Source organism: Lepisosteus oculatus, chromosome 7 (genome assembly GCF_040954835.1).
Source record: "Lepisosteus oculatus isolate fLepOcu1 chromosome 7, fLepOcu1.hap2, whole genome shotgun sequence".
Taxonomy (NCBI): Eukaryota; Metazoa; Chordata; class Actinopteri; order Semionotiformes; family Lepisosteidae; genus Lepisosteus; species Lepisosteus oculatus.
Window position 1 is genome coordinate 34,123,403 of NC_090702.1, and position 22,689 is coordinate 34,146,091.

The 22,689-nt window shown below is 40.7% G+C and overlaps 1 protein-coding gene across 3 annotated transcripts in view; it reads left to right on the forward strand.

The window, feature by feature from the left end:
- LOC102689473 (lysine-specific demethylase RSBN1L) overlaps nucleotides 1-22,689 on the forward strand; it is a 54,755-nt gene that overhangs the window by 22,834 nt on the left and 9,232 nt on the right. For all 3 annotated transcript variants that reach the window (XM_015352628.2, XM_015352630.2, XM_015352629.2), the window contains exons 4-5: nucleotides 19,489-19,626; nucleotides 20,518-20,660. In XM_015352628.2, the coding sequence (XP_015208114.1) occupies nucleotides 19,489-19,626; nucleotides 20,518-20,660 (281 nt within the window). The remainder of the gene's footprint in view (nucleotides 1-19,488; nucleotides 19,627-20,517; nucleotides 20,661-22,689) is intronic.

Sequence of the window (22,689 nt, forward strand, 5' to 3'; positions counted from 1 at the left end):
CACCGTATTGGGACATTTGATGGTAGATATGGCCAGCAGCCATATCACTCTGCAACTTACAGCTGGCAGCCCACTGAAGCTCAGCAGGTGTGAGCCTGGTCAGTACCTGGATGTGAGACCTGGGAAAAACTAAGGTTGCTGCTGGAACAGGTGTTAGTGGGGCCAGCAGGTGGCGCTCACCCTGCAGTCCATATGGGTCCTAATGCCCCAGTATAGTGACGGGGACACTAGACTGTAAACAGGCGCCATCCTTTGGATGAGACGTAAAACCGAGGTCCTGACTCTGTATGGTCATTAAAAATCCCAGGACATTTCTCCATAAGAGTGATAATAATTCCTTACACTTATATAGCGCTTTTCTGGACACTCAACTCAAAGCACTTTACAGGTAAATGCTGTAAAGGGGTGTAACCCCTGCGTACTGGCCACATTTTCCCATTGGCCCTTACCAATCATGGCCTCCTAATAATCCCCATCTATGAATTGGCTTCATCACTCTGCTCTCCTCCCCACTGATAGCTGATGTGTGGTGAGCGTTCTGGTGCTCTATGGCTGCTGTTGCATCATCCAGGTGGGGCTGCACATTGGTGGTGGTGGAGGGGAGACCCCATTACCTGTAAAGCACTATATAAGTGAAAGCTATTATTATTAGAGAGCTACCTACTGGACTACTAATACTTATAGTCCCAGCCAAGTACTGACAAACTCGGCTTCTGAGAGCAAAGGACGTCCAGCTACAAGCTGGTAACACTGCCGTTCTAATCCTTCTCTCACAGGTTTTTGTCTGGGACTCCCCAGAGTTAAAACACTGAGGAAAAGATATCGATATACATCTCAAATATAACATCGCTTTATGAAGGCGCTTCCCATGTATTACCAGTTTGGCATTCTCAGGAATCTGTTTTACACCCGAATGTCAGTACAAGACCTTGACATGCCGTGTGCTGAAAAAACGAAGAGAAGGTGTTCACACTGTGTTAGAGAGCCAAGTGGTGTTCTTCCTATTGGGCAAACAAAAGCAGGGTGTGAATGGTGGGTGTTTTTTTTTTATTTTTATTCTATTACAAGTTGAATTTCCTGGCCTCGCTTTAGGGACTGTTCATGCCTAGACTGCTGCTTAGTACAACCAACTGTCATAGAGTGGTTTAAAAATTGTCTTATGTAATATAGAATCTTCTGTACTAAAATGCGATGTAGATTTTCCACATTAAATTTTAAAGAAAGTACATTGGTGAGCTTAGATCTTCACATTGTGGCACTGGGGGATGTGGAGATTTAATCTCACAAGTGGACTTGATTTTCAGTGAATGCCTTCACAGTGTAGCTCACCATCTGGTCCTTACAGGAGATAAGTTGTCAAAATCCTGGAATCCATGTCTTATTAATAGGTTTATTCTTATTATTTTAAGGGGAACACCAGTATATCTGTAATTTATCAGCATAACAACCATTAAGGATCAAACCGGTTAACTGCCCAATGAACAAATGAATACCAGTTCTTGAACATTTCTCCACTTGCAGTTTAAAGTTTGGCTTAACAACATTACTGTGATGCTATAAGACTAAACTAAAATTTTGCACTGATATGGTGTGTCCCTTTTTCACCTGCTTTTCGTTCTGCAGTGCTCAGAAAATGTCAGGGAATTAAAATGAAAAAGTAATTGAGATTGATTTAATTAAAACTGGTCTTTACTTGGAAGTGTAAAGGGTTTATGCCAGTGTTTATTGCGATGCAGTGTTGTAGGAATGTGGAAAAAATGAATACTAATTACTGTATGCGAAGTAATAAATCAACATTGAATATAATTAGCACAGTTTGGGGGGTAATTGGAATATGGTGGTGAGTTGGGCATCTCTGTCCTGTGTGATGTTCAGAGACTTTGAGTTTGGTCTTCACAATGCAGGTTAGTGAACCAGAGTCATGCTCCAAGAGTGATGTCAAAGTACCTGAGGAAAAGAAAAGGCTTATACTTATCAGGTGGTAAAGGTCACAATAACATTTCCTAAACATTTGGCAGTCCATGCATCCACTGGAACAGAGTCTCCAACTGAGCAGCGTAAGAACACACTGTTTTGATTGGTTAAGTCCAAGTCCATTGGAATGTTGTCTTGAAGTGCTCTGGTCATGTAAGGAAACCCTCAGATGTCTTTTGGCGTGAAGCAGTTGTTTAAGGAAACATTTCTAAAAGCCAAAGCAAGAGACAAATCGGCTAAAAAACCCATCAAGTTGGAGACATTGCGACTCGAGGAGTTACTGCATTTGCGGGTTCACAGATTTGTTCATGGATATCTTCTCGGGGGGACATTTTCTGCTGGAGTATTTTTTTTAATTACAAACCAGTTAAATCCAAATATATCATATCTTTAATAAGGATATTTATTCTTTCATTAAGACTTCTTCATGATGATGTAAGGACATTCAGTAGATGATTTGTAGCCGATGGTTAAGATCTTATTAAAAAAAATCATGCTAATCAAAGTGAACTGAAAGTTGAAGGATGAGTGTTAAGATCCTTATGCTTCTTAAGAACTTGGGTGGTGTAAATAATTACATTCAAGCACCCTGAAGAAGCCTTTTGGTTTCACACCTCCCCTCATCCAAATGTGTGTCATTTAAGCTATTGGACCTTTGATTTTTTTTTTTTGGGTGAAAGTACTTGATGCTTAGAATCATCTCTACCGCTGCCTCAAATGCATTCATATCATCACTACAGTGCTATCTTATTAAAATGCTCAAAGATTTCCATTTGAGATATGAAATCACTAGGCACAGTTTTAGTAAGGCCAGTGGTGGTTCAGATGTTGAACCTGCTCCACATGGTGGAGGTGATGTGTATAGAGGTCTTGCATTGTGGTGCAACAACATTGCCCCGCCCATGTAGCTCTGTGACCCCTTCAAGAGGAGCACTGTGATTGGATAAAGAGAGAACGAAAGAGAACACGTGGCTGTGCGACTGATCAGACATTCATGAGGTAGCCTTCTTCGTAAAGGGGCCGTATGTTTGACACCTAGATTGTACAAGTGCATACGCATTCTTTTTCAGTTCAGTTCTGCCAGTTTAGTGCTGAAGATATGTATTAGGTCTTGAAAGAGCACTATTTTAAATACTTAAAAATTGTCTGGCTACAGATTTTGCTAAAGTTGTAATGAGGTTCCTCTGCCTCAGTGATGGTTTATGGTGCACACCTCTTTTTGTTTCTTTGTGCACTTTGCTTTCAGGAACTTTGTAAGAGGGGGAACAGGTTTTTGTGTCAACGTGTTGCTTTTCATCCAGAAACGTTTTCTGCTCACAAAAGATATAAAGAAATATTCAGACCCAGAGTAGTGTAAATTGTTAATCCTTTAAATTATTAAATGTACAGAAATTCCGAACTGGATATCTTTGCTTTATGTTTTGAAACTATTTTTATTATTGTAGTACACAAGAAGATGTATTCAGAACTTCTGAATACTTTTGCAGAAGTATTCATACCCATCCTATGGTGTCCCACTTTTGGAAATTCCCAAATGGTCTACACATTTTTAAACTCCTTTTTTCCATAACCTAAATGTTCCAACTGAAAACTTCTAGGAGTGAAATGAGTTACAGTAAATATATGCAAAAAATAAAGAGCAAAAGAATGAAATAAGTTGATTGCATAACTCTTCAGACCTGTGGACTCAATATTTTGTATCTTTGTCAGCAATTCCAGCTGCAGGTCTTTTTGCGTCAGTCTCTTCTAACACACCAGTTTGGTGCTGGTTTTGCAGTTCTCCTTGGCAGATTTCCCCATCTTGTCCAGTTCCTTGGGGGTCTTCTGAAGTGTTTCCACATGCTCTCCACAGGATTCAGTCAGGGCTTTGACAGGGCCCCTCAAGACCACTGCAGTGTAGGTTTGACCTTGTGCTCCTGTGGGGAAAAAAAACATTTTTTGTATTATACTTGTGTTTTTTTGCTTTGAACTTGTGGTTCTAGTTGTGTGTATACAAACATTAATTGCTCTTAAAAGTGTTACGGCTGCAAATTTTAAATCGACAAAATGTGGAAGCTGCAAGTATCTGAATAAATGTTTTTTTTCTGCTATGTATATAGAAGTGAAATATGGTACTTTTCAACAGTTATCAATTATCTTACAAGGAACTGGTATTGCTTACTTGAACTTGCATATGTAGCATAGAGAGATTTTTGCTACAGCGGTTTTTACTTGCAGAGTCTTATTTTGTTTGTGTGACTACTCAGGAGAAGAGCAAATATTGAGCCGAATCGTTCCTTATTCCTAGTTTGTATTCATTTTCTGACGTGAGCAGTTTCTCTGCAAAATTCAAAAAGAAAATAGGTGGTCATTTTGTGTCCATTAGATAAAATACTCTGCTTTGTTTTCGCTGAAAATGTCCTGCTGTCTCTCTGTACGGGATAACATCGGCTACTCCGGGTAGGTCATCTAAAGGACAGTAGCTCCTACAGTACTGATGGGGGCTTCTCTTCTGCCATACTGAGGTACTGGTTTGAAAATCCTGGTCCACAAGGAAGAGCTCCACCTGCTGGTTCACCGACACTATTCACAGCAAGAAGGCCCTTTCCTTGGACCACCCTGCCTCTGTACTGGCCAGGCCCAGCCCTGCTTAGCCTTTAAAAGCTAATCAGATCAGACGACAAAGTGGTATCAACAGCTGTGTGACACATAGTGAAAGCCGGATAAGTGACGCTTAACAGTGTTAGAAATATTTTTAAGCTGCGGATGTCAGTGAAATTGAAGAAGTATGTTTGATCGTGTGAAGAAGTGGTGAGTAACCACTGGGAGTAGCAAGATGTAGTGCATGTGGCAGTCACTGCCACTGTCTATACTGCAGGTGTGTTGCGTTTACCAGCAAAAGCCAATTAACCCACAAAAAAAATCTTTAAAATACCAGTTTTATTTTGCTCTGTAACCTGAGGTGTGGTTTTCGTATCGTTGAGTGATAGGGTGCTATCTTGTCTTAACACTCGAGTTGGGGGCTGCAAGTAGGAGACCGTGCGAATTGTTATATGTCATCTAAGCCACCATTCCACCTTTATAAAGCTCAGGCTGATTTAACGATGAATCTAGCTGTCTCTACAAAAATGCTTCTAAATGCAGTGATTGATGCTCTTAACATCTTTATAAGGTGTGTTTATTTATAGTGGCATTGGTAATGACCTGATATTGGAACCAGCTTTTTACAGATTTTTTGGGGTAAACATCCCAAACTAGTTGATTTCATCCATTATAATTAGTAAGATTATGCATTTTGCATTGCTGCAAACATGTTTAACCTACTTTTAAGACTAAAATGATAATACTTGCATATTGAATTTGTAGACATTTATTAACAATGTCCTTTTTTTTACCGATGTACTTTTCAGCTGTATTTTTGTTCTTTGGCATGTAGTTGGATTTTTTTCAGTGCTCCAGTCTGTATATTCATATTCCCCCGGACTAGAGTTTCTGAACAGTATCCTAGCAACACAGTTTTATCCCTCCAAATAGTGTTTTATGAAAGCGCTAATCTAGGCAACGTCATGGTCTGGAATTCTAAATGCCTCTGATGGTACAAAGTTCTGCACCTATGGAAAAGACTATATTGTGTTGCCATCTCTGCATTGTCCCTTCTGGTTTCTCTTTTTGTACTTGTAGGGAATTTTTGTTAGCTGTTTACAAACGTCTCATAATTTTCAAAGCCATCAGTTTTTTTTTCGTTATTGTTGAGAGAGTTCATTTGTCTCGTTCTCAAGCACGTTACATGCTGAATTGACCTTGCTGGCCTGTAACCCTTTACTAACCTAGAGGAACGTAACTCTGGAATTCTTGTTTTAATCTGTAGTACTGTCTGTTAGACGTCCAGGCAAAAGCTAGGCTTTTTATTATTTTCTTAGAAGACTGGGTTGTCCCAGTTGTGTTCTTATCCGGCTCCATTAGTGCTCTGACTGCTGCTAATCCATCATTGTACCCTCTGGAATCGTTTTCCATACTGGGCAGCTGTTGAGCTGCAGCGTTAGAGCTCCTCAGTGGCGCTTCAGTCTTGTGTGTTTTTTTTTTTTCCCCCCGTTTGCTTATCAGGTCTTCTTTTTACGTTTCCTAATGTGCAGCTTGCTTAAGAGGCAGCATTTGACAAGTTGAAGTCGTTTTTGGCAGTCTGCATTTCTTGTTTGATGTGAATTGATTCACATATTCTGGGGTTAGTCCATCAGATGTCAAGGAATCGTTTTGTAAAATGTTGGCCTCTATGGGAGAGGGTAACCTCAACGCCTTTTTCTCGTTTCAGCTGTATATTGAAGATTCTGGATCTGCGTGTAGCAGCTAAAATGTTTAGCTCAGACTTTCTTTACCCCCTTCCAATGATGTCCCATTTCCTTGACTTAAAAGAATGTATGTACTTTTTTAAAGTGTAATACGGTTATGGTGTACAGAAGGATAAAGCTTTGCTTTTATGTGTATTTTAATGTTGAACATTTATATATTGTATGCTCTTGCGTGCTGAAGAAACATTTTCCTCAGGTTATAATCAACTGGTAAGCTTTTAGGATTCTGTCTTCATTTTTGATTGCTCTGATGTTTTGTTTTATTTAGTCATCTATTGTTTTTACTACATATTTGCCCTCTGTGAAATTGCGTCTCTTCTCACGGCACAGCCCCTTTACCCATCCCCCTCCCTGCTCTTTCATTGTGAGCCTAGAGAGGGCACTGTTTCACAGGGAACTGAGAAACCATGATGGCTAATCACATCCGTTACCCCTGGTAGCACTGAGCCATTTCACTACTGCTTGGTAGATGACTTTTGTAGACCGATCATGGGCACGGTGATCACAGTTCATTGTACGTCTGTCCTTCTCCCTTTGAGATGTGAGCATGAAAGAAGCCCAGCAGTCCGGTTTCTCCAAGTACCCTTTTGATCTGCCCCTCTCTTGCCAGGTAGTGCAGAAGCCCTTCATTAAATACAGCCCATGGTGATGGAGCCACAGCCCGTCACTCCGGCTCATTCTGACCGCTAATCCAGCAGCAGTGAGTCACTGGGGTCACACCGAGGCCAGGCCTCTGATCTCTCTTCTCAGCCATGTGGGAACAGGCCCTCCTGCCTCTACAGACAGCTGGATCTAAACACCTTTGCCTCAGATGGAAGGAATTTATCTTAGACTTGCACCACGTATAGCCACTACCAGCCATCTGGGGAATCCAGATGGCACCGTCTGGGCAGAAGACAGGCAGATATTTTTGGTTTTAAAAAATGGACGCAATTGGTAGTACATTACAGAATGCCGATTAAACTAGAATGACCAAAAGCACTTTTTAAACAGAATTCTTGGTTTGAGAGCTTAAATTCTGTTCCGTTGTGGTGTCTGTACTGTAGCACACAGCCATTTCCCCAGATCTGATATTTCCTTTTGGAAGCAGTAAAGCACTCTTGTCTTACATCTTAAACCAAGACGGTCTGGTAGTACAGGGGCAGTCATCTGTCCAGTCGCCACACTCCTTAGGGATCTGTGAGATCAAAAAGATAGCCGGCAGGGGAACTGTGGTCAGTGACTGTTACAGTAGAGCTCTTTAATAGCTGTGGTTTGCTGGGAATATTTTCATTGAGTACTTTTGCTTCATCCAGTCAGAGACAGTATCTTATCACTACTGCATGGCAAGACAAGACATCGGTTTCCTCAAATTCCTTCCTCTTCTCAAAATCTATCTATCCAGCCTATCATCTGAAGGCCGGGTGCAAATATTATATGCACCCAGTGTACTGAGCATTTAATACATAGTTTATTCTCCTCTTGATACCACCAACCAGACCTTTAATTTCCCCCCAAAAGAAGATGGAGCGTGCTTTGTTTCTGGTGCTTACCTCCATAGGGCTGTAAACGCAAAAGAAATCGTTTTTATTCTCTTGCTTCTAAACGTATCTACTTGGGCTGTTCTGGAATACATTTCCAACAAACTAATGAGTTCTTTATAAACCTTGAGTTGAGTCGAATTGCTCAGCTTCTCCCCAGTCTCTCCTGGTAGTTCTGTCCAGCCTTGCTTTCCTGCCAGCAGGAGTGACCTTCTCCAAGGAGACCCAGAGCAGCCCAGGTCCCTCACTAATGTACAGTCAGTCAGCTGAGCCGGCTGGGGTGCTGAAATGACTTCATAGCTCCCCTTCAAGGCTCCGGGTATGGCCTGAATACTTCCTGTTACAGTGCAGTTTTTGTACATTTGTTTTAGACAGTGGTTTTGGCTGTTTTTTTTTTTCCCCCAATTGGTTCGGTGTTGTGTGAGGAAATCCCGCAAATTAAATGCATTTTAGCATTTCTGAAAGGCAGTCCTTCCCTTGGATCTGTTGGCAGTGAGAAGGCAGCAGTCTGCTCTCCTTGTGAAGCAGGCCAAGGGGCCGCAGCTCCTGACGTTGTGCTGGTGACAGGTGCCTTGGTGCAAATAAAACTATGAAAAAGGTTCCCTTTAAATGAGAAAATGAATCCCCCACCTATTTGCTAAGTATCTGAATGGTAGCCATGTGGTAACCAGTTCATCACCAGCAAAGTCATGGTTTTGCGCTGTTGGGTCACCTCACAATTATAGAAGCTCACAAGGGTTAATGGAAATCCGAACTTAAGAGCCATTGACTCCAGTAAGAAAAACTTTTTTGTTGCTGATAATGTTTTTGGGGTTTTGGCTGAATTTATGATGTTAAATAAGGTTCCGTTCTTTCTCAGAATGAAAAAAAAAGAGACATCGAAGTTAATTCTAGTCCTGGGCGGTCTTAAATTGCATCTGTTCATGCCTGAGTTGTCCTCTGGTACTATAAAATAATGGTCTGAAATTTGAGAAGAAAGAGGAAGTTGTAACAATTCCTTGCCTTTGTATAGCGGTTTTAATCCTAACCGATCCCAGAGTATTGCTTTCAGTTTTTTATTTACTGTCATGCATGTGGATTGTCAAGAAACAATCTTTTGAGCGATTTCACTGACCGGTGTTTCTGCACAATGAAGGCACTGGTCTTTTGTGCCTGATTTAGGACATGTAAGTTCTCTGTAAAAGATGTCTTTCTCCCTTGAGAAATGCAGGTCATTTGCACCTTTTGGAACTGCCTTTCCAAATTTAAACTAACCCTCTGGCCGCTTTACATCCATGTATCAACCAGTCCGCAAATGGTCTTCCTGTAGAAGATGGTCTTCCTTGCGACTGGAAGCGGTAACCTGATTCTGTTTCTTACAACAGCCCACAAGCCAGTGTGAGCTCCAGAATCACTCTGCAGCAAAAGGCAGGTCAGACGTTTGACAGGTATTTTCTTTCCTCAGTAACAGAGGGAAGGATTTGTATAAATATAAATACTCAAGGAGAGTTACAGTCACCTCAGTCGGCATGCTCATTTTTTTGCTAATGGTTGCTTCAGCAATGTCAAAAGAAAGTCAGAGCTTTGGAAATATCCTAAAATTATATTAATATTCTGCACTATTGAACAGGCATTAAGAATGTATGCACGTTATAATCTTTAAAAACTCAGTGATTCTTCTGTATAGTTTAAAGCATTTCCGGTTTACAGTCAAAAGAGAAACATTCAGCTGTGTACGAGACAAGCTTGGTGCATTCATATTTTCTGAGAAATTAGTTCTTGCACTATTCTCTTTCTTAGATTTGCAGCAAAACGTAACTAATAAGAGGGAAAGATAATGGCTAAAGAGGCATTTCTGAAGCTATTCCATGAAACGAATAAACTAAAATCAGAATTTGAATTTAAAGGTCTCGCCATCTGGTGACTGAAACAACTGCTGTGTTAATTATTTCTTTCAGCGTACACCGGTCTTAATCTATATATCATAAATTAAGAACCTGTTTATCCGGTTCATTGCGTCATTACAATTCTGCAAACCATATCTTTCACTTCTACAACACTTAATCCTTTTTATTTACATTTGTTCCTCATTTTCAAGTTATTTCTGCCGGAGATGCATTGCAGCCTAATGACTGATGCAGCAGGGAATACCACACAGGCTCTGGAACATTGTAACTGCCTTCAGCTGCACCTGACCTTGAGAACGATTTATTTAAAATAGAAAGAGAAGCGCTGTTCATCCGCTGCATACTGAAATGGAGCATCACAGCCCCCTAGTAGTGAGTGGCATATATTTTAAACAGCAGTGCAAGATAGAACTTGAAACAATCCTTTGATTAGAGGATATACAGCATAGACTTTTATTATTCATAGAATTTTGCCATCAAGAAATGATCTGATATATTTACTTGTAAAGGCCCGTGTTTTCAATCTTGCAGGCTTCGAAGATAATTGAGGACCCCAGAAATCTCGATTCGTGTTTCTTCTTTTGACATTTTCAGTGAGTTGAAAACGTAGTGGTGGAAGGTATCTGACTGTTTTTTTTTAATCACTTGCTTTCTTTCTCTGGCTGTGCATGGCTACTTATGTGACGCTATCACCCCGCTGTTTAAGCTGCGGGGTTACAACCTCTCCGAAGACTCCCTGAGCACACACCTTTGGGTGGTGACAGGTTTGATAAATGATGCAGGAACAGGCTGACAGGGAAAAGGCAGACAGTAGATTAGTGTGCAGGCATGCTCTCTAGGGGAGGTGGGAAGAGGACAGTGTAAAATGTTCAGCGAAAATGGTACAAAGAGGAAGAGCTCCTTTGGGAGCAGTGTGTGGCGTGCATGGAAAAAGGTAGGCTTTATCTGACCTTGAAGAAAAGAGCAAAACGTGTTGTTCTGGTTTAGCTGGGTTACTATGGAGTCGCTGGCCTGGATATGTAGGCAAGGAGGAGGGTCTCTGGAGCAGATAACCGTTCCACATGTAGAATGGCTTGAGCCTAACAAAATGGGCATTTTTTGTAATTCCTAAAAAATGTTAATAAAATCTTCTATTTTTTTTTGCACGTGATTATCTGTGCAAGCGTGCATGTGGACCTTCTTGGACCCTCTCAACTGTTTTGTTTCATTTTTTTTTATTTTGAGAAGTTGTTGTTCTTTTCCTCCCTTTTGGATCTCGTGGAAACAAATTGCTATATTGACCTTTCTGGAGAAGGAAGCAGCAGAGGCTAGAGATCAGATCATTTAATGGTGCAGGGTGTAGGTTCGGTTTACTGCTGAAACAAAGGGGATTTCCTGTGTACTCCAGCTGTCAACATCTGGAAATGCCAGACACATGCAGGCAGCTGTGTAATCCCATGACAGCAGGGTAGCTGGGTTCATAGATGGGATCCCATTCTTATCACTCACAGGCAGTCAGCATTAATGATCATTTTCTTCTTTTAGGGTCATACTTAAAATGCCTCAATTGAGGCTGAAGCAGCTGTATCGCTGGGAGTTAAAGAGTTTGAGTGTAAGGAACATTAAATTTTACACCTGCATGTTTTCTGTGAGCAGGCAAGGAACTGCCAACATATGCCATAATTAAACCTTTTCCTCCTTTCTTTTTTCAGTAGCCAATTATGTTAACTGTATATCCTGGATAGTACCCAAATGTCTAATGTGATATTTAATAAACCCGCTGTCTTGCTTGTCTTAGTGGAAAGGTAATTAAAAGTCAGATTAGTAGTAATATGTTTTTTTGCAGAATGAATGGCTGAATGAATATTTTGCTACAATTTTAGGAGGGTTTTCTAAGAATTTTCTTTGAATATTTCCTTGAGAGCTATTTTTCCGGGATCTGGTAAAGACAAATGAAACCAAGCAGAATGTTTGCAAAAACGTTAAAATGAGCTTCCCCAGGCTTTAAAAGACATGCAGTGTTAAAGGCATAGTCCTTGTCAGAGAACAGAGGACAGACTTGAAATCTGAAACATTTGTTGTGCTGATAAGAGGAGAACAGGCCAGAGGCTTGAAGGGGCTTGGAATAGGGTTGCTGTTAAAACTGTTAGAACATGTCCGTTTGGAAGAACATCTCAAGATTTTTCCAGAACACTAATTGCTACCTGCTGGAAACAAATTTGGCCAGAATATACAGACAAATGAATATGCTTGGTTCAAATTGTCTTTGAATTCTAATGTTTAGTGCAAATAGGAAATCTGAGTTTGTCAGTTGAGTACAGGGTCATAGTGATGATACATACACAGATCTGCAAAGGGAACTGGGTAATACACTCAGGGGAATGGCATATCAATTTCATAGTCATTTAATACCCTGTTTTTTCCCTATGGTGTGTAGAGATAACTCTGCGAAATGAAAGGAAAATCTGAACGAAGGAACTGTAGTTCAGATCAGCAGTCTTTTTGAAGCAGCATTTCATTAGGTACCTCACTCCTTCCACGCCTTAGCACTTTGTAGCCGGATCTGATCGGATCTAGCCAGTGGGATGGGAGATCTCCAAGAAAAACCAGGTTGCTGTTGAGGGTGGTGTCGGTGGACCAGTAATCAGCACTCTCCCCTCGGGACAAGACTTTCTAGACCAGTCCCACAGTATGGTGACTGTGGTCACTGTGATGTAGAAAGGACAGCCCTTTGAATGATGGTAAACTACTAATTGCTTATTAAGATCCCATTGCACTGTTGGTAAAAGAAGGGAAGGGAAGCCTGGCAACATTCCTATTCAGGCTGGCTTCATCTGATCTGCCCTATGTAACCCCCCCCCCAGTTGTACTGAAGAAGCAAGTTGTCACTTCTCTCCTTCTGATCTCTACTGTACAGTGGGGCTGTTGCAGAAGAATGGCTGCAGTTGAATGAAAGGACCATAGTAATGCAATTAATTTATAATTGAAACTCACTGTTGGCCAGTATTATGATCAGTACTTGGGTAGAGGTTATCCACTCATACTGACCAGTGTTGTCCAGTACCAGCAAGTAGTACTATATTCTTAAACACATCATGTTATTATTACTGCTATTGGTAATGTATAGATTTACTCCCAAGAAATGTCTAGTTCTTTAGTAAGAATCTTCCAGTGTACGAAATTGTGCATGGTCTGAGAAGGAAAAAGGAAAAAACTGATTTAACCCCAAGATCATATTCTCTTTACCAAAGAGCCATCAGGCAGTTTTGACTAAGTGTGGTAAATCGAAAGAATAATTGTAGGAAGTGGGAACAAAGTTAGCATGACTCAACGTTTAAGACCAGGGTCATAATTAGAATGGCAGAATTCAGGTTCATGCAGCTGTATTGTTGGGAGTTAAATGGTTTGAGCAAGTCTTTTCAACTTGATGCTGCCCAGTGACAGTCTGCAGAGCACGCTGAAAAATACCTTTGAATCTGAATGCATTTGCAGTAGCATGATTAATTTGCTGCCTGACACCTGCACTTGTTAACGCTGCCACGTCTTGTTTTCATTTCATTGATTGTTCTCTTTTCCTTCACTGCTTTGAGCAGCTGTGGTAGAAGACTCCCAGCCAGGCCATCACTGGAGACGAGATTTTGTTCTCAAATCACTTATCAATAAATCCTTCAGTAAAGGATTATTAGTACTGGTAACAAAACTGTAAAAGGTTTGGCTTGAATGATATGAGACCTATGCACCATTATTATCATCAATATAATTTAAATGTTAAATGAAGAATAAATGATCACTAAAATAACATCTGTTCTGTTACAGAACGATTTAAACTAGAAGCACTTTCCTAAGTTAACTAGTTAAAACTATTTCCTTTGGCAATTCTCCAGCTTCCTGGTTTTTTTTATTCTTGTGCTGACTCCAGGTTTTCCCCTTTTCCTAAAACAGCTTGGAACGGGAGCAATGTCAAGTCTGCCGAGCCTTCCGTTATTAAGGATATAAAAACACATTTCTCTTTCAAATGATCTTTAGTACTTATTGCGCTACAGTACCTAGGGAGATATTCTAAATCGTTCCTATAAATTATTTACCCCTCATTGCTATTAAAAGTAGGTGCAGTAGTTAAACAGGGCATCTGTGTACATCTCGCACTCCCACACAAATGTCTGTTTTCATTCGAACTATGACAGGCAGAATGCAGTCTCTTCCCAGAAACTTTGACATCGGTAGGGCTCATCTGTGATCTGTGTCAGGAAGTCTAAGAGGAAATTCCTTATCTAGCTTTCTATTTCTGTTCTACTGTAGTCACCCTGTATGTCACTTGACAAAGTATGGAGGTTTTCTAGACACAAATCTAATTGCAGTATACTATACCTTTTACCTGTGGGACACTATCATTATCAACTTGCATTTTGTAGAACCTTCTTAAAGTAAATATTTTGGCACATGTGAAAATTAATTTTGAAGGTAGAACTACCGTAAATGAAATACTTTTAAGCAGGTGAAGGTAATGTGGAATTAATCCTGACCTGTAATGCAGACCAGTTTTAATCTTACCTAATTGCTTTAATTGCTTGCCTGGGAATTCTTCCAGTACTTATTTTTCTTATCATTAAACATGCAAGCTGTGGAAGTAAGGGATTCTTAAAAATGTTGTAAAAAATGTGAATATGCTGTTGCATATTCTGTTGAAAGAGTTCAGTGTGCATTTTCTGCAAAGCCAGGAAATGCAGTTCTTCCTGATGCTCTGAGGACTGGCCCAGGTTTATTGTACACATGAGATTTTGGTCTTGGGCTGTGCCAGCACACATTGAGCTCCTGGTGCTTTGTGATGAACAGGTAGTAGACACAAAAATGGAAACACTTGGGTAGAAGAGGAAGTACATTGAAAGCAAGGGCTTCCTCACAGTTGTGGCTTATTTTTTCTATTACGCATGCTTAGGGTCATATGTAAAAACTCTGAACAGACCTGTTTGCCCTTAATTAAGGCTGGCGTGGCTGCAAAAGGAGACCTCTGTCACTTTGAAAGAGGGGTGATTAGTGTTGGGGTGCATCTTCCAGGATGAGAATGCACCCCCATCCACAGAACACACGTTAGCTTGATAAACAAACTGGTGTTTTCCATAAGCTCCTGTCTGTCACCAGATTTGAATCCTATCGCAAATTTAATGGATGTTCTGGAATGATGTCGGAGACCATGTTTTCTGTCTCCATCAACCAGACTCGGCTGATGAGCTGATTGGTGCCCAGCCCTCCTGCAGATTTCCAGATACTAGTAAACTCTTAGCCAAGGCACATAAAGGCTGTGCTGGCTGCACTTTGTGGCCCAGTGCTCTATTATGTGACTTTACATTGGTGCTTTCCATTTTCTCATCCACTACCTGTAGTCTGAAATTCCTGTATGCAGTAGGATTTTACCACTGTAGGCCAGAGCCCTTTGCAGTGTGGCTGTGGTATTCCATTGTTCATTTTTATTCTTGTTTTGTATGTTTCACAGAACCATTGCTTCTGTATGAAAGATGTCATTACTTCTGTATGTACAGTGCACCCTTATGCACAGACCTTTGGCCTGAGAAAGGAGTTTCCTAACCATTGCTTATACCTTATGTTGCAGCAACTTGGCACACAGGTCACTATTTACAAGGGGCTATTCTTTCCCTCACAAGCAAAGCTTTGTGCGAGGGGGTTTCAGTTTTTAAAATCATGGAAATCTCTTGACCACTCCTATCGTTAAAGTGTAGCTGTACTAATCTTTTCACCAGTAAAAATCCCTCATAATGTATGAGTCCATTTTGTACTTGGACCTAGTTGTAATTGTGACAAAATGACTAATTGGTTTGAGGGTCCAAAGCGATGAGCCCTGTGTATCGCAGGCCTTAATATGTGCAGATGATCCCAAATCTAGAAATAGTACATAACTTGGTGAGTTTGTTTGATGAGAATCTGTCATTTGCCATTATTTAGAAAACTATGACTTTCATGTTTCTTAGTAACAGCAAACACCTTATCTATTTGCTGTGGTGATATAATCCCTTCTGCAGTGAAGCTCAGCATTAAAAATAAAATACATTACAAAAGAAAGGCTGATGGCCTGACTGTAGGTTCAGATTGCTAATGCTAGTGGCGAGAGCAGCACTGCTCTGCCTCACTGTCCTTTTATTTTTGCGCTCATGTGTGATGAAGTTGATAAGAGTGGTTTGCCTTCCACTGTGACTCAACTCCATAAGTGGAAAGAGTGGGTAATGCAAGCCCTCAATTTTCCTTTACTAAGCGAGAGAGGGTTTTATGTCCATGAATCACGCCGGTGGCTGTAGCTCATTTCATAGGAATCTCATTCCAGGAAGAGGAAGAGAATTCTGGGAAATGAAACCAGCCACAGGCAACAATCGGTACCATTTGCCAGGGGTAAATCACTTCCTCTGTATCTCTGTGGAACGAGCAAGCATACGATTACATCTCAAAGCACTGTGCCAATACTGGCTTTCGCTCGGGATAGCTGCTCTTAATTGCATACAAAAAACTAAGCTCTTCTGAATGAGATTGAGAAAGCTTCTCATCAGCAAAAGTATTGTAAACTTGTTTTGATGCCAGATCTAAAAGCTAACTAACAGGTCTCCTTCAGTGGCAGACTTTATAAAATTAGAACACAGAACAGCAAGGTAAGCTTTCAAGTGCGGAAGAATTATCCTGGAACAGGCCTTCACTGTGGAATAATCTTACAGTTGTACAAGATCTATTATGAATGTTGTAACTCAAAACCCATTTCCCAGAGGTAATTGTTATTGACTTGGAAAAGAAATCTTTCACATGGCCCTGTCCTCTCAGAGCAGCTCAGTGTTGAAAAGGCTGTATAATACGAGCCAAGGATTATCCCTCTTTCTTGCCTTGGGGTTGAATCCCGGGAGTCGGGCAGATCCCATTGCTGCTATCGTGGATTCTTTTACCCCCATGGTTTGGCAAGAGAAACTGAGGCTTTAAGACTTCGGAAACTCTTCTTACCTTCTTGCTATATTAAAGGTGTTTTCTAATGTCGAATCTTGCATCACTTACAGGACTTGCAATTGGATAGAAAGGCCAACTCAATATCAACCAAGTTAAATTCTTTCAAATTTAGAAATTGCAATAAAATGGGGTATTCCATGCCGAGGTGGATATGACTCCCAAAAAGTAAGTTTCACAGCTGAGAGAAAGAAAATATGGAATTAATAGTGGGGGTTTGAAATTTACTGCTTGCCATTCTCTATATAATGATTCACAGTTATGTCTCTGCCATTATGGCCATTATCAATACCTGAAAACAAAAATGAATAGAAATACAGAGAAATTGAGAGTTGCAAACCCCCTTGTATCCTGCTGATTTTCCAGGTACTGACTGAAGCCTGTTTAAATGTGTGTGTATTAATATGTCTGAATGAACTAGGTAGTCCAGAGTTCCATGCAAACTGGGACCTGGATAAACTACAGTTTACACCAGTTCCTCCTCATCCACAGTCGCATGTACTGTGTTTGCAGTGTCAGGCCAAGTCAGACAACCAAGTTTCATCAGGGTAAATGTACCTCTCATTTCGTAATGGAGAATATAGTTCACAGCACTCAATCCAATTTGCTTTTATGTATTCATTTAAGATGAACTTGGTTTGGTATGTCTGCGGTGGCGTCCTATCCAGGGCCTACCCTGGCTTGCGTTTGTTGCCTGCCGGACAGTTACTGTGACCCTGATTTGGAGGGAGCAGTTAGAAAACCACCAAAGAATTGGTTCAGTTTGCAGTATGTGGAGGTAGTGGTCTTACAACAGTACCATTAAAAGTTTTCCATCAATTAGGCCCCAGAATCACTAACTCTGGAAGCAGCGCCTTCCATACTAACAGCTCAAATTGTTTTACAGTGGAAATGCATTGAAAATACACAGATAATGTAAAGAATCAGAAAGAAACACAAGGCAGGAATGATGCAGGCTAAAATACATGAAGTGAAGTTGCTATCTTCTGCAGTTAGTCATACTGGTTGCGTTCACGTCAGTTGTGGGTAATTTACATTGTACTTGTAACATTCCCACAGATAGACTAGAAACTAAACTGATGATCAAGGTTGTCAAAGCCTTAAGCATAAAAAATATAAAGACGAAGCTTTAAATGAGATGCGTAGCAGCCATGGGAGCCTTAATCACCTTGTAGCATTACAAATATGCCATCAGTCACTGTGAAATGAACCATATGGAAATCCGTATGCGCCACTGCATGATTCCTGTGCCTGTTGTATGTTTTTTCCTATCTGAAATGTCAGGGATACTGTGTGTTTAACAGACATTATGTAACCTTCGGTATACTCTGATTTTTCTCCAACCCGGAGAACTTAATGATCGGAGGAAATGTCTTCTACACACAATGAGAAGCATCCCTCTGCTGTTCATTTCAATTGCCTGTGTAGCGTGAAACCCATAGCAATGCAGGATCTCCTCAAAGGCAAGGCCGTCACTGTTCTCTGACTTGCAACAGAAATGCTGGCCAAAATGCTGCTGTGAATATTTGGAAGAATATGTAATGAGTTTGTTTGTTTTCAGTATGGCTTTATAATTTATTTAATGAAAAAGTTTGTATATGATATCCCCTAAATACCTCTAGAAATCTTTACTTTTAAAAATAAAATACCTCATTGTTGTACAGTAGTAAGAATACCATCCGAGATGGCTAAACCCATGCTGGTTAACACTTGTACCTCACAGCACACCTATGGTGAGACATCTTACCTGATGATACTTGCTCAGGTTCGTATTGGTATTCTTTTCTCTACCATAACCCTTCATAGCACTTCATTTCATATATAGGTCTGCGGCAGGTGGGCTTTGCAATACAGCTCATTTGCAGTTTTAAACAAGCTTTGAAGTGTCTTATTCGAGCAGTGAGGCTCTTCTGCGGAGGGGCAGTGATTTACTACAGCTCTGTTGACTTGCCAAGGGGAATCACATGGCACGATGGTCCTGAGCAGCAGAGCTTAACTGTTTCATCGTTGTCCAGCGTGACGCTCACGTCCTGCGTGATTTAGGATCCACAAAGTCATCGTACCTGCTGGAGTGACGATTATTTCTGGTTTCTGGCCTGATTCTTTTGCTGACATTTAGCCTCCAGCTGCCAAGATACAAAGGGATGGCGAGATCAGCAGTGGTGCTCAGAGTCTCTGTGTATTGATGGGCCTCTGGGCAGGGATTGTACCTGATATGCAGCTTCACTGTTCTCTTCAATTTAATTACCAGCTCATAGATGCACTCAGCTAGTGAGGTTCCAAGCACATCAAATGCCAAATTGTTCAGTAGCTTCAAGTATCCTTTTGCTGAATTTGTTTTGTACAGCAAGCAATATTATTGGAATTTCCCACCATTTCTTTAAACTGATGTCACAAACTCTTAGTGGTGTATAAAAAAAAACAGCCCTTTTTGCTGCTTTATTTACACAGTGTAAAATAACCTAAAGCAGTTTTTCCACTAATGATGGGATTGCTGCACAAAGGCACCTTCAAATTTCGCCAAACTAAGTATGTGCTGTGGGTAATACCTGCTGCGCTCACTGTCTGTACAGCATACATTAGAATACACATCCATGAGCTGTATCACTGCATGTACTTATTTGCAAACCTCCTGCAATTTTAAAAAGAGGGTAGGGTTGTAAGCACTGGTATGATGTTGATGAGTATTTACAGGGTAGTACAGATTTGTTTTAATGTCATCTTTTGGGTGGAATCTTTCAGGGTTGGTGCATTTGAAAATGCAGTTTTAATGATCAAGTAAACACTGGCCGATGTCTGTCTTGTTTCCAGGTAAAAAGAACGTACTCTCACGGGACGTACCGAGCTGGTGCGATGAGACAGATCAGCTTGGTGGGAGCAGTGGATGAAGAAGTTGGAGATTATTTTCCAGAATTCCTCCGCCTTTTGGAAGCCTCACCCTTTTTGAAAGTAAGTTACTGAAATGGGTACGACTGGTAAACTGGGGTGGATGTTTTTTTTTTAAAGAAAAGCCATTTTTAAAAGACAGGACTGATAAATACTCATTCCTCTCCATGTTGCCCGAGATAAGGTCTGTGTTGTGATTAACAGTCCTTTTGCGATTTACAAAATTGTTGAGTCAAGTCTGACTCTTTGTGACCTCATGGACTTTAGCATGCTAGACCTGTCTGTCAACAACTGCTTCTCTGAGCTCTTGCAAATTCATATTCACTTCAGTAATACTATCTATCCATCTTAACCTTCTTCTTTTCCCTTCAATCTTTGCCAACATCGGAGTCTTCTCCAGTGAATCCCGTCTTCGCATTACATGGCCAAAGTATTTGAGTTTTTAGTTTTACTATCAATGCTTCCGGAATTACAAATTTACTAAATTACCTGGCAATGCAAATACCATCACCATGGTGTTTTCGTTCTTAAATAGCACTGAAGGAAAATTAAAAGTTAACCATAAACGACAGCTTAAATGGATTGAATATAATCCAATTCAATATAACAAAAATTCAGACCTACAGACAAGTTTATAAAAATGACAAAACACCCATTCAGCTGTATTATACTGCAGTTTTGGATAGCAAGACATTTTCGTGCAGAAACCTCTGTCCGTAGGAACAGAATCTTGTCTCCCCTCTGTTATCATTTTAAATTTGAAATGTCACCCTGGTATTTTTGTTTCTAAAACACCAATTGCCCCTGCACTACATACTGCGTGATCAGGAGAACTGGTAACTGGTGTTGGTCTTGAAAGAGGATTTTTTGGCGCTAGCTGGGCGAGTGAGCGTGGAGATGCTGGGTGAAGCTCCAGCCAAGGAGGGCCTAACCTGTCCCCACTTGTTCCATTAGCGCACGTTGCCGTGGGGAACGTTTTCCAGTCTTAAACTGAAGAGCCCGACGGAGAGCGACGACGGGCCCATCATGTGGGTACGACCCGGAGAGCAGATGATTCCTGTAGCCGACATGCCAAAGTCACCTTTCAAAAGGAAAAGGTACGGGGGTCGGCACAGGCCCGGTGCCTTGATGCGGACACGCCGGCGGCTGGGCTCACTCCACTGCCTCCAGACGACAAGGAGGGCTTTGTGTCCGTCGCCGATCGTGAACTAAGTCTTTAAAAGTTATCCTTTATTTCTGATACTTCATACATCTTTACATCAAACATTATTCGGTTGTGTTTGGTAAAACAGGAGTCAGATTTTCTTTCTCTTTGTAAAACATTTTTAGTTCCATAAGGGTGTCGTTTTTTTTTTTTAAGCCTTTGTGTTTCGTATGAACTTGCTCAACTTGTACAGTGGCACAACTGTTTCTTGCTATGTAATGGACATTTTGAGGAATGAGGCCGTTAACATTATTTGTTCTAATCCTTTGTGTATGAATCACGTTTTAGTCTGCATTCATAGCTTAAAAAAATACAGATGTGTAGTTTTTGAGAAAGATCATGCTTTACGTGGTCTTGGCATTTAAACTTGCTTAGTTCTTTAAATTGGAATCTTTTAGAATGAAAACCACACTTAGAGCATATTCATCTCAAGGAAAATTCCTTTGCATAGGTGCAACAATGCAAAACTATTTCTACATGTTTTAATTCGTATTATAAGAATATAATGTGCTGCTCTGTGACTGTTGTTGGTGCCAGATGTAACTGAGCTGGAGTGTCGTGTACATTTACACAATGAGAGCAAACCTAGGGCTCCCTCTGCTGGAAAGCAGATGCAGTTGTACTTGTGGTTTAAGGGCCAGGAAGTGGCCGATACGTGAGACTTGTAAATCGTTCATCCGTCCATCCATTTTCTAACTGCTTCACTCAGTTCAGGGTTGAGGGGACGTGGAGCCTATCTCGGCAAGCAGGGGCTCAAGGCAGGATAGACCCTGGACAAAACGCCAAACGCTGATAAGACCACACTCACACCAGAGGCAGTTTTCCCAGAAGCCGGTTAACCGGCTTGTATGTCTTTGGACTGTGAGAGGGAACTGAAGCGCACAGGAGAAACCCAATTGAACAAGAGGAGAACGCATAGATTCCACACAGACAGCACGCCAGGTCCGGAATTGAGCCCCGGGCCCCAGCACTGCGAGGCAGCAATGGTCACCACTGTGTCAACGTGCTGCTCTCCTGTGTCACCCTGTATCATAAGTAATAAATGTTACTTAATTATAAATTAGAAACAGGCCTTAGAAATGGGCTTTAGAAATGAGTGGAGGGCATTCAGACCATCTAACTAGAGTAACGAATGACTCTTCAGAAATTAAGTACAAAGTCTTTTTTGACAGGCAAAACTATAGGTGTATCTGTGATGGATGCTACACTGAAAGAGGAGGGCTCTGTAAAGTCAGGTGGTTTGGAAGAAGGAAGGTGTTATAGCTTGCACGAAATCTGTATAATAAAGAGAGGTTAGTAAAAGGTAAAAATGTTGAATGAGGAAGAATCTAAAGAGTTCCTGTACAACAGAAAACATCTCTTAATGCTTTGCTGCAAGTGTATTCTATAGGTAGTTATTGTAAATGAGAATTTGTTTTGGCAGGTTAAGTAACAGATCAATTAAAAAAATGGAAATGGGTTTTTCTTGGTAGTCCCATCAGTGTTATGAAACGTGCTTGTTTTTAGTAACATTTGCATATAAGGAATTTATCCAGCTGGGGAAAAAAAAGGTGAAAGTTCATAGGCTTCAGTTCAGAAATACACATCTACTTGCTCTTAAATTTAGTAGTTAATAAATCTTCATTACTACGTGATAGTATTACTGTTCAGTAAACCCAGAAGACTTTCATGTATTGTTTGACAAATAGTATGTCATCATTTGATCTTTTTGGTATTGTTTGTGCATGGAACACGAGTACCATGAAAGTGAAATTCTGGTGTTCCGTGTCAGTTGATGCGCTCGTTGTGATTCTAAATACAGCACTGTAGGCACTTTGAACAAGTTGCTTGTCAGTGCTGGAGGTCTCTTGTATATAGGTGTCAGGGTTTTAATAACTCAAGAGAATTCTGCTTGAACCGCTTATGTTTTATTTTTTTTAATC